Source organism: Crinia signifera, chromosome 7 (genome assembly GCF_055691185.1).
Source record: "Crinia signifera chromosome 7, ASM5569118v1, whole genome shotgun sequence".
Taxonomy (NCBI): Eukaryota; Metazoa; Chordata; class Amphibia; order Anura; family Myobatrachidae; genus Crinia; species Crinia signifera.
The window spans coordinates 108,289,962-108,302,674 of NC_139223.1; the positions used below are offsets into that span (position 1 = coordinate 108,289,962).

Genomic DNA, 12,713 nt, shown 5'->3' on the forward strand with positions numbered 1-12,713 from the left:
TCTATCACAGGTCTGGTTTGCATATCAGTGCTGATATACAGACCACACTGTGCTAGAAGCGATACCCCAGGCAGGTAAGAGGAACTGCATGGGTTTTCAAAGATAGCGGGTTCTAGAATGAACACCAGGGAGGTAAATGCTCTCACATTCCCCTTTCAGATGTGTGACAGAGAGGTCTCATTCCCTTCAATTTCCCTGTCCCAATAACTATGTTTAATGTTGAATTATCTTGCCAAATAAATAGATAAATCAAAAGCTCTGCAAAAGCAATCCCTATATCAGGGCCAAGTACTCCTTACCTATGCCCTTATAGACTGGGCCTTTTCCATGGCCGACACCATTCTCCAAGCCAAGCTCTTGCAGAGAAATCTGGTACGGGGGTCGCAGGCGGATTTCAGTTTGCATGTCCGCAAGGTTCATCTTTGTAGAAAGTGACCGTGGGTTATTGAATCTATGCTTCGTTTTCTGTATGAAATTATCTGTTGGACAAGATTAAATATATCTGTAATAAAGTTTCCTTTCCTTAGATTACACCCACTTTTCTTGGCCATTCCTACTTTAATTTATCTCTGCTGTATTCTGTCACACCGTTCCGGGCTGTGCACTGTTTATCATGTAACCATCTTTCTGCAGCGGAAAGTAATTTACCTTCTACTAAACGCCTTACTTATCTGCGAGCATCCTCTATAATTTGCAGCGGCTTGTTACCAGCCACTATATTTATTAGACTTACTACTCAGTCTGTTACCTATAAAGAAAGCAGTAATGCACCGTTTGGGCACTCATCCATTGTACAAGGTGTCAGCGTATAACTGGTAAATCACTTCCCAAGCATTTTATCTTTGCTGCTGAAAGTCTACAAGACTAGAGCGGAAAAGCAGATGCTGAATTTGTGTATGCGAAGAACTTTGGAAATGAAACAGAGTACAAGAGCTTTTACTGGGTGATTAGACACAGGAGAGCGAACCAAATAACATGCGATATTGAGTGCTGATTGACACCTTATTCTAAGCTGCAGCTGATTCCAAAAAGGGGAGATTACCAAACCCCTTAGATTCCAAAACCAAAGAAAATGCAAAATTGAAACAGCGCTGCTCAGAAGGACTAAAAACGATTTATTAAAATAATTCACAATGAGGGCCATTAACAGACAAAACATTAAAATAAATTGAAATTGCATATAAACAATCTTATGTTGTCAAGTGTCCTTAATTAGAACCTGCACGTCTCCTTGAACTTGAATAATGAGTTGTTATGCAGGAGAGCACATTATCTTACACCACATTTAGCCCCCTGTATATGTCCAATCACTGACTTGGGTGAAAGTGTTATGCACCATGGGTAGTTTGGGTGACCTTAATATGGATCAATTAAGTGGAATATTGGGAATTTAACAGAAAGCAATTATTTTAGCAGAGCTGTGCAGACTAGTTAATGGCTTAATGAAACGTATTATAACACTAATAATCACAGGTACAGTAGTGTCAGATGGTACAATTTGAATACATGCCAAAGTCATGAAAGATGCGGACAGTTACCCACCAAACTCAATAAAGGAGTACGGCCTGATGGCTGTGTTGATATGAACCATCTCGTAGGTTGTGATGAACTCTTTCTGCAGCTCATCCAGGAAGCAGAAGGCCAGAACACTGGGGTAACTCTCGGAACACAGCATCATGTAGCTGACACCCAGGGAGCTGATAATACTGTAAGACAACCAAGGCACCAGCTGCCATGTCAGTTAACAGATCACTAGCTGGCGGAAGTAACATTGTATTCTTGAAAAAGTGAAATTCAGTATATTCTTATTTAAGTAGCCGTAATAACTTTTGCAATTTATTTTCCCCAATAAAGACTCCGAAACCTTCTATGGCATTTATGATTAAAAAGGACAAGCTGCATTATAGTAAATATGAAAGAATCATAAATAATGATTTCAAATACTTTGCTCCAGGGTACAAGCTGGCACAAAGAGGTAAATTAAATAAAAAATTTTTAATAAAGGTTACAATGAGCATTTATATTCGATATGGAATTTGTGAACTCGCGCTAATATGGATATGAGCAGCTCTTTTGTTAAATACAAAGTTTTATTTCTTTATTACCAGTTTCTTATACAGCGCACACATATTCTGCAGCGCTTTACAGAGAATATTTGAACATTCACATCAGTCCCTGCTCCAGTGGAGCTTACAATCTATATTCCCTACCACATGTACACAAACACACAGGCCATCACTTTTATATAAGGCTCTGTCTTGCCAGGTAGCTTGACTTTGACCTAAATATCCAAATCTCTCCTCGTGGCTAAGGAATTGCTAATGCAACGAGGAGAGATTTAGATATTTAGATCAAAGTCAAGCTACCTGGCAAGACAGAGCCTTATATAAAAGTGATGGCCTGCACCCATCTTCAAGGGGAACGAGAATATTAATTGAGAAGTTTGGAAGCTTCATAAGCAACTTTTTAAACTAGCAGAGGGGGCAGTGAACCAAATAAGAATGAAGAAATCTGCTCCCCCAACCTAGAGGTATTGTCTCTGCAGGCAAATGGAACAGGAAGCCTATCCACTGCAACAGAAGATAATGCCGATCAAAACCGAATAGATATAGGCAGAAAGATGAACATACATACAGATAGTGGTAGATGCCACTACCACTATCTGTATGTATGTTGTTAGAGGCAGAAGGGAGCCCATATTAGGAAGAGATGTGGGTCCTGATATGCCACATGGAGTAGTCTGGGGTTGCTCCAAGGTAGGTAGCTCTTAGTTTGGATATATCAAGTAAGGAGCCATTATCATGTGGCTCCTTGCTGGTTAGGGTAACGGTGGTGTGGGGTGCGGTGCTCCTGGACTGGATGGGCTGGGTGGCTTTAGTGCGGCATGCCCTTACATTCTATTAACACTTTTCCCTCACTAACACTATCTCTATCCTATTTTAATTACATTCATTTATCTCTCTCTTTTTATATAGCTTCGGCTTCCTATCACTAATTATTAACACTTAGTATATCACTGGCATGCCGCACTGGGCTTCCCAGCTTATGATGGTTTTTGGGGTGCCGCACCCTGCACCTAGATATAGCGCTAGGGACCCCCAATATACAGAGAAGCCTTGACGCGGCTTGGGGGCATAGCATACACCTGCGCAGGTATATGTAACCAATATCTCTGAATTCTATTATCATGTAGTGTTCTAGATTGGTTACTAACATTGCTCAGTGTGCTGAGGGAAAAAATGTCTTGTTTTACTTACCCAGAAAGATGAACATAGCTAGCAGCAGGAGAAGCACAAACACAACTTCAAGAGCTATGTGTGCAAATGCTAGGAAATAAAATCCCAGAACTAATTGCAATAATGACAAGGGATGAACTGGATATTGTGGCTATTACAGAGACATGGTGCAATGAAAATCATGACTGGGACATAGCTATACCAGGATATACTTTATTTAGGAAGGACAGAATGGGAAAAATTGGAGGAGGGGTTGCAATATATGTGAAAAAATATATAAAGACCACCTTAATACAAAGTATTGAAGAAAAAACGGAGGCCCTTTGGGTGACCATAGAAACAGGGGAGAAGGTGATAGGGGTGATCTAAAGACCACCAGGTCAGAGAGAGGAACTAGACAGTAGCCTATTGCAGGACATCAATAAAATGGCATTAAAAAGGAGAGGTGATAATCATGGGAGACTTTAATCTACCTGATGTAAACTGGGAGCTGCCTGTTACAAGTTATACCAGAAGTAGGGACATGCTGAATTCCTTGCAAGGAGCATCCCTCCAGCAATTGGTGACAGAATATCTGACATAAATGTGGGTGAAAATCTGGGATCCAGTGACCATCAAGCAGTATGGTTCAAAATAAAGACAGAGACTGACTCATCGCACACGAAAACAAAGGTGTTAGATTTTAGGAAGGTTGATTTTGTAGAGATGGGAAACTCTGTAAGGGATTCTTTGGCAGAGTGGAAGAACTTGGAAGGAGTGCAGGATAAGTGGGAAAAATTAAAAAGTGCAATTCTAAAAGCAACAGAACTTTGTGTCAAAAGAGTTAGGAAAAACACAAGAAAAAGAAAGCAAAAGAAGTAGCAAGTATTGTGAAAGCAAAATAGTTGGCCTTTAAGAAATTTAAGCAGACGCAGAAGAATGAGGACAAAGAGGTGTATCTTGTTAGACAGAAGGAGGCTAAGAAGGTAATCAGATGTGCAAAAGCACAGGCTGAAGAGAAAATGGCCCAGTCAGTGGGTAAAGGGGAGAAAACTTTTTTAAGTATAGAAGTGAAAGGAGAAAAACAAAAAGTGGAATAATTAGACTGAAGACAGAGAGTGGAAGTTTTCTTGAGGGGGACAATGTAATAGCAGATAATATTAATAATTATTTCTGCTCAGTATTCACTGCTGAAAGAGAGGGGAAGGGGCCACAGTTAAGTTGCAAGTATAGTCAGAAAACTGAGGGAGAGACAAGTACATTTACAGAGGAGAAAGTCCTCACAGAACTCTCAAAACTGAAAGTGGATAAATCAATGGGGCCAGATGGGATACATCCAAGGATACTAAAAGAGCTTAAAGGGGAGCTGGTAAAACCAATAACAGAATTATTCAACCAGTCACTAGCTACTGGAGTAATCCCAGAGGACTGGAAAACAGCGAATGTAGTCCCACTGCACAAACGTGGAAGCAAGGAAGAGGTAAGCAACTATCGACCAGTGAGCCTTACATCAGTAGTCTGGAAATTGAAGGAAACACTCTTAAAACAAAGAGTTGTAGAATATATCAAAACCAGCAATTTACAAGATCCAAAACAGCATGGGTTTACTGGGGGACGATCATGTCAAACAAATCTTATTGACTTTTTTGACTGGGTGACTAAAGTAATAGATCAAGGTGGGGCTGTAGATGTAGCTTATCTAGACTTCAGTAAAGCTTTTGACACTGTCCCACATCGCAGACTGTTAAATAAACTTGAAAGCTTGGGATTGGATTCTAAGATAGTTGAATGGATAAGAGCGTGGTTGCAGGACAGAAAACAGAGAGTTGTAGTAAACGGAGTACAGTCAAAGGAGGGAAAGGTTACAAGTGGAGTACCCCAGGGATCTGTACTTGGACCGGTGCTTTGTAATATCTTTATTGGTGATATTGCAAATGGAATTGAGGGTAAAATGTGCCTTTTTGCAGATGAAACAACAGGGTAGACACACCAGGAGGGGTAAAACAAATGATTGAGGTAGATTAGAGAAATGGTCAAGAGAATGGCAACTACAGTTTAATGCCAAAAAATGCAAAATCATGCACTTGGGTCTCAGAAATCCAAAGACTAAATATAGTATAAATGGCACTATTAGTGTTCACTCTAGAAATTTTTTAGGGCAGGGTGCTGACCACGGGGAGGGCACATTTTTCAATCGTGAGGGCACATTTTTCATTTAGGAAGGCACATTTTAATTTTAAAGGGCAAAATGATGCGATTATATATATATATATATATATATATATATATATGAAAAAGGGTTTGACTCTGTATTGTGCTAATTTGTATGTGCAGCACCTCCAAAATTCCTCCTGTTAGTGAGGAACAGTATAGTAATGGAAGAAAAAAAGGGGGGGGGGATTGGGGTGCGCTACTTAGTGTGAAATCTGTACTTTCCAAAACAGTATAATATAATTAATATAACATTTTTAAAATTTCATTTCTTTCAATTTTCGTCCACAATGATTAGGCCCAGTCCATGTCTGGAAAAATAGTCCTTTTATTAAAGATCAAACCCATTTGATCTTTAATAAAAGGACTATTTTTCCAGACATGGACTGGGCCTAATCATTGTGGACGAAAATTGAAAGAAATGAAATTTTAAAAATGTTATATTAATTATATTATACTGTTTTGGGAGGTACAGATTTCACACTAAGTAGCGCACCCCAATCCCCCCCCTTTTTTCATATATATATATATATATATATATATATATATATATATATATATATATATATATATATATATATATATATATATATATATATATATATAAATAAAAATTTAGAGAGAGACAGTGGCCAAAGTGAAATTTTAAAGTGGGGGAATGGAAAAGTGATGGTGGGGGTTATGTGCGCGGCGAAGGCGCGCTCGCTCCAGAAAAAGGGGCGTGGTCACCTAAAATGGGACATGTCCTTGAGTGTAGTGTGCCACACCATATACCTCTTATGTACATTATGTAACACAATAGTAGATCCCCTTTTACTTGCCCCACAAACATTATGCCACTCGGAATCAGACAAAATTCATGTTAAGGTGCCCATACATGGAGCGATGTGCTCCATGCATTTCGAACTAGATCACATCGCATCTAGTTAAAAATGTATGCAATGTGCTAAAGCAGTATGCATTTTGAACTAGATGCAATCTAGTTAAAAAGTATGTGCAGCACATACTTTTTGTGCTTTGCGATGTGCGATGCGAGGGACTGCCCCGTGGAGCGTCACACCATCAGCACATCTATATAAACCCTCTTGTGACACTGGAGCATCAGGCAATAAGCACATTTATGCTATATAACCATCTTGTGACACCTGAGCGTCACACCATCAGCACATTTATGCTATATAAACCATTTTGTGACACCTGAGAGTGTCACACCATCAGCACATTTATGCTATATAATCCATCCTGTGACACCGGAGCGTCACACCATCGGCACATTTATGCTATATAACCATCCTGTGACACCGGAGCGTCACACCATCGGCACATTTATGCTATATAATCCATCTTGTGACACCTGAGCGTCACACCGTCGGCACATTTATGCTATATAATCCATCCTGTGACACCTGAGCGTCACACCATCAGCACATTTATACTATATAACCATCATGTGACACCGGAGCGTCACACCGTCAGCACATTTATGCTATATAACCATCTTGTGACACCTGAGCGTCACACCGTCGGCACATTTATGCTATATAACCCATCTTGTGACACCGGAGCGCCACACCATCGGCACATTTATGCTATATAACCCATCTTGTGACACCGGAGCGTCACACCATCGGCACATTTATGCTATATAACCATCCTGTGACACCGGAGCATCACACCATTGGCACATTTATGCTATATAATCCATCTTGTGACACCTGAGCGTCACACCGTCGGCACATTTATGCTATATAATCCATCCTGTGACACCTGAGCGTCACACCATCAGCACATTTATACTATATAACCATCATGTGACACCGGAGCGTCACACCGTCAGCACATTTATGCTATATAACCCATCTTGTGACACCGGAGCGCCACACCATCGGCACATTTATGCTATATAACCCATCTTGTGACACCGGAGCGTCACACCATCGGCACATTTATGCTATATAACCATCTTGTGACACCGGAGCGTCACACCATCGGCACATTTATGCTATATAACCCATCTTGTGACACCGGAGCGTCACACCATCGGCACATTTATGCTATATAAACCATCTTGTGACACCTGAGAGTGTCACACCATCAGCACATTTATGCTATATAAACCATCTTGTGACACCTGAGAGTGTCACACAATCAGCACATTTATGCTATATAACCATCTTGTGACACCTGAGCGTCACACCATCAGCACATTTATGCTATATAACCATCTTGTGACACCGGAGCGTCACACCATCAGCACATTTATGCTATATAACCATCTTGTGACCCTGAGCGTCACACCATCAGCACATTTATGCTATATAACCATCTTGTGACACCTGAGCGTCACACCATCAGCACATTTATGTTATATAACCATCTTGTGACACCTGAGCGTCACACCATCAGCACATTTATGCTATATAACCATCTGGTGACACCGGAGCGTCACACCATCAGCACTTTTATGTTATATAACCATCTTGTGACACCTGAGAGCGTCACACCATCAGCACATTTATGCTAAATAACCATCTGGTGACACCAGAGCGTCACACCATCAGCACATTTATCCCACATCCCCTACATCACACCTTATGCCTCATCCCCTACATCACATATCATGCCTCCATCCCCTACATCACACCTTATGCCTCCATCCCCTACATCACACCTTATGCCTCCAGCCCCTACATCACATATATTATTGGGGTGTATTCAATGCTGTGGCCGATCGTTGACAGCGAGCAGGGCTTTCTGCTCGCTGTCACCACTCACCCTGTCAGTATTCAACTGACCCCCCTCATACGCCAATTCCCCCTCGCTTCCTTTTTTGAGTGAGGGGGAATTGGCGTATGCGGCTGCAGAAGCTGCGAGACTTGCGGCTAATTACAGCGAGTTTGCTGCATTAGCCGCAGGTCTCGCTGTTTAGGGGAATCCTCCTGGTTTTCTGTGATCCTCGCAGTTTAACCCCCTCGCCGGCCGCTCACAGCGGCATTGAATACCTGCCTATTCCTCCATCACCTACATCACATATCATGCCTCGATTCCCTACATCACACATTATGCCTCCAGCCCCTACATCACATATTATGATCTCACGCATCAGACCATTCCTCTCCACTGACGCGACCAAAATTCTCATTCACTCTCTTAGTCATCTCCCGCCTTGACTACTGCAACATCCTTCTCTCTGGGCTACCCCTCACCCGCCTCGCACCTCTCCAATCCATTCTTAACGCTGCTGCTAGGCTCATCTTCCTCTCCCGCCGCTCTACCTCCGCCTCCCCCCTCTGTTTATCTCTTCACTGGCTCCCCATTCCTTTCCGAGTTCTCTTTAAACTCCTCACCACCACCTACAAGGCACTCTCCTCCTCCACAGCTCCTTACCTCTCTTCACTGATCTCTATCCACACTCCCTCCCGTCCTCTTCGCTCCATCGCTGACTGACCTCTCACCTAATCACCTCCTCCCACTCCCGTGTCCAAGATTTCTCTCGCGCTGCCCCCCTGCACTGGAACAACCTCCCGCCACCCATCAGGCTATCTGATTCCCTTACCTCCTTCAAGCGCTCCCTCAAAACCCACTTTTTTCGACTAGCCTATCCCTCCTCCTAACCTCTTTTGATCCTCCTATCCTGCCTCCGTTCCCCTCCGTTCCTACTTATCCTATTGTATTTCGTTCATCCACCCACCTATTTTTAGTATGTTAACTCTTATGAGCAGGGCCCTCCTTCCTCACGTACTCACCCTACCTCATTACCTCACCTGTGCTCCTGTCCTGTTCTTCCCTTCCTCTACTTCATCTTCAGTCTCCTTGACAATTTTGACACCTACTTCAGAACTGATGCTGATTTTAGTTCTACCAGCTATACCCCTATTTATACTGTATCTTTCAACACACCCTGTACGTTACCTTGTAATTTGTTTTTGTTGTTTGCTATGTAAGGCGCTGCGGACACTTTGCGGCGCCTTATAAATAAACGTACTACTATGCCTCCATCCCCCCAACACACATTTACATGTCACCCCCCTCCCCAGCACACATTTACATGACACCGCCCCCTCCCCAGCACATATTTACATGACACCTCCCCCAGCACATATTGACATGACACCCCCTCTCCCCAGTACACAATTACATGACCCAACCTCCCCAGCACACATTTACAAGACACCCCCAGCACACATTTACATGACCCCTCCCAGCACACATTTGTATGACACCGCCCTCCAAAGCACACATGTACAGGACAATGCCCCCTCCCCACCACAAATTTACATGACCCCCACCCCCCTCCCTAGCGCACATTTACATGACCCCCCCCCCCAGCACTTATCACATACCGTAACCTGACACGGTGCTGGCAGGTTTTAGAGCTGCTGCAGGCTCTGCCTTGGCCCACTGGCTCCTCCATCATGTGTGGCTGCTGCTGCTATTAGAGAGGGCAGGTGTGATGTGATGGCAGAAGGGAGGGGGTGAAGTGATGGGAGAAAAGAGGGGGTGATGTGATGGGAGAAAAGAGAGGGTGAGGTGACGGGAGGAGAGAGCCAAATGAGGTGAGAGGGGGTGAAGTGATATAATACCCTTACATACACTATCGCTGGCAGCTGCTGGGCCTCCTCCTGCTCCCCGGCTGCTGTGACTGCTCTCAGCCGTCAAACAGCATGCAGCCAGGGACCTCCCTCTCAGGTCAGCACCGCGGCAGCTGAATGTCTCTGCATCATGCCTTGCCTCTTCCAGTTCCCGGCACTCCAACTCCATCCCCTGCACAGAAACTCGTCCAGCACCCCCCCGGCAAGGGGAGGAGAGATGCTCCCTGAAAGAGCTGACAGCCGCTCACATAAGAGGTGGTGAGCGGCATGTCAGCGTGGCAGGGGGGAGGAGGGATGCTTGATGGAATAGCTGACAGCCGCTCACAATAGGAGGTGAGCGGCATGTCAGCGTGGCAGGGGGGATGCTTGATGGAATAGCTGACAGCCGCTCACAATAGGAGGTGAGCGGCATGTCAGCGTGGCAAGGGGGAGGAGGGATGTTGGTGGAATAGCTGACAGCCGCTCATAATAGGAGGTGAGCGGCATGTCAGACTGCAGGGCTGAGGGGGGAGTGACCACTTCACACGCTGCCGTGCTAGAAGCTTACACTGTCAGCGGGAGGAGACTTCTAGCGCGGCAGCAGCAATTTACTTGTGCAGGGCGGCCACAAACGGGCAGGGGGAAAATCGGCGGGTTTGAAAGGGGCAGGGCGCAGCGCCCTGTAAAACAAGCCTAGCGGGAACACTACACTATAATGGAAACTACTGAGGAAGAGAGGGATCTAGGTGTCACTATTTTAGGGGACTTAAAAGCAGGTAGGCAATGTAACAAAGCAATGAAGAAGGCAAGTCAGATGCTTGGTTGCATAGGGAGAGGTATCAGCAGTAGAAAGAAGTAATAATGTCACTGTATAGGTCATTGGTACGACCTCACCTAGAGTTTTGTGTTCAGTTCTGGAGGCCATATCTCCAGAAGGATATAAATACATTAGAGACTGTACAAAGAAGAGCAACTAAAATGTTGCATGGCCTACATCACAAAACGTACCAGGAAAGACTAAAAGATCTTAATATGTATACTTTAGAGCAGAGAAGGGAAAGGGGGGACATGATAGAAACTTTCAAATATATCAAGGGTTTTAACAAGGTACAGGTGGGAGACATTCTTCACAGGAAGAGGAGCAACAGAACACGAAGACATGCACTGAAACTAGAGGGAGGAAGATTTAGGGGAAATGTGAGGAAGAATTACTTCACAGAAAGAGTAGTAGATAAGTGGAATAGCCTACCATCAGAGGTGGTAGACGCAAATACAGTAGTACAATTTAAACATGCTTGGGATAAGCATATTGATATCTTACAAAAAAATAAGGATCAAATATGGTTTGAGGTAACAGGTTTAAAAAAAGGGGCAGACTAGATGGGCCAAGTGGTTCTTATCTGCCGTCAAATTCTATGTTTCTATGTTAACTTGAGCCAAATAACCTACAGTACCAGCATATTTTGGATTTTAGGAGGAAACTGGAGTGTTCTGAAGAAACCCACGCAGAAGCGGGGAGAATATACAAACTCCACACAATTAGAGCCACGGTGGGAATCAAACCCATGACCTCAGTGCTGTGAGGCAGTAATGCTAACCATTACACCATCCGTACTGCCCCAAGTTGAATATTAAAGTATAAGAGCGCTAAAAAATAATATAAAATAAAATCAAAACAAAAGCATAAAATGAGTGTGCACCTGTGGATAAAACTGTCGATTAGTAAAAGCAATGTTTAAACTCCTTCTGGAGGATGGAGTTTAGCACTTTTCCTGTCTTACCCTACAAGCAGGAACAGCAGTATTCCTCAGCCAGACAGGCGGTAGGCTTTTCAGATTTCTTCTGTGGCTGAGACAGCGGGAGCCGGCGGGACACAGCTTGATGACCTCACTGCTAGGTCCATGTCGAGAGAATGCAGGAGATGGCAGGGTGGCTTGATGTGCGAGTTCCAGGGTGATTCTCCAATGAGTTTTGTGTCAAGGATACTTGGCTTTAAAAACTTATATTTATACCTAAAAAAACAGAAGTTGGTCATTTTGCATAATTTCCGGGTTAGCTCAAAAAGGTGCCAAGCACATGTTTATTCAAATCCAATGAAATAAATTGGGCTGTGTTGCCAAACCAATCAGCACATCGTCAAATGGTACAGATACATCGATGATGTATTCATCTGGAGAGGCACAGAAGAAGCATTGAAAAAATATATCACATACATCAACAAAAAACAAACAACTGAATATACAATTTACAACCAACACCAGTAAGGAAATGGTAGTATTTCTAGACAAACAAATTTATAAAAAACAACAAAATTAATACAGGGACTCAATAAAAGAAGTAAACAGAAACAACATACTGCCAAGAATAAGTAATCATCACACCTTTCAAACACAGAGCAAAGAATTGAAAGTTAAGTTCATATCTAAAAGGATACAATTAAATCAAATTTCAACAAACAATTTGAAAAAAAAATAAACAAGATAGAAAGAAAACAACTGATCCAATATACAACCATGGAGAGAAAAACTGAAGGAATATAAACAGCATGTATAACACAATTTACCAGCAACTCAAAAGTCATTGGCATATATTCAATGCCGTGGGCGAGCGGTGACTGCGAGCAGGACTTTTTGCTCGCAGTCACCGCTCACCCTGTCAGTATTCAACTGACCCCCCTCATACGCAAATTCCCCCTCGCTCCGTTTTTTTGAGCAAG

The 12,713-nt window shown here is 43.1% G+C and overlaps 1 protein-coding gene across 2 annotated transcripts in view; it reads right to left on the bottom strand.

The window, feature by feature from the left end:
• SEC22A (SEC22 homolog A, vesicle trafficking protein) overlaps nt 1-12,713 on the bottom strand; it is a 53,770-nt gene that overhangs the window by 17,044 nt on the left and 24,013 nt on the right. For both annotated transcript variants that reach the window (XM_083153601.1, XM_083153600.1), the window contains exons 3-4: nt 1,543-1,706; nt 300-479 (exon numbers count right to left, since the gene is read on the bottom strand). In XM_083153601.1, coding sequence (XP_083009727.1) covers nt 300-479; nt 1,543-1,706 — 344 coding nt within the window. The remainder of the gene's footprint in view (nt 1-299; nt 480-1,542; nt 1,707-12,713) is intronic.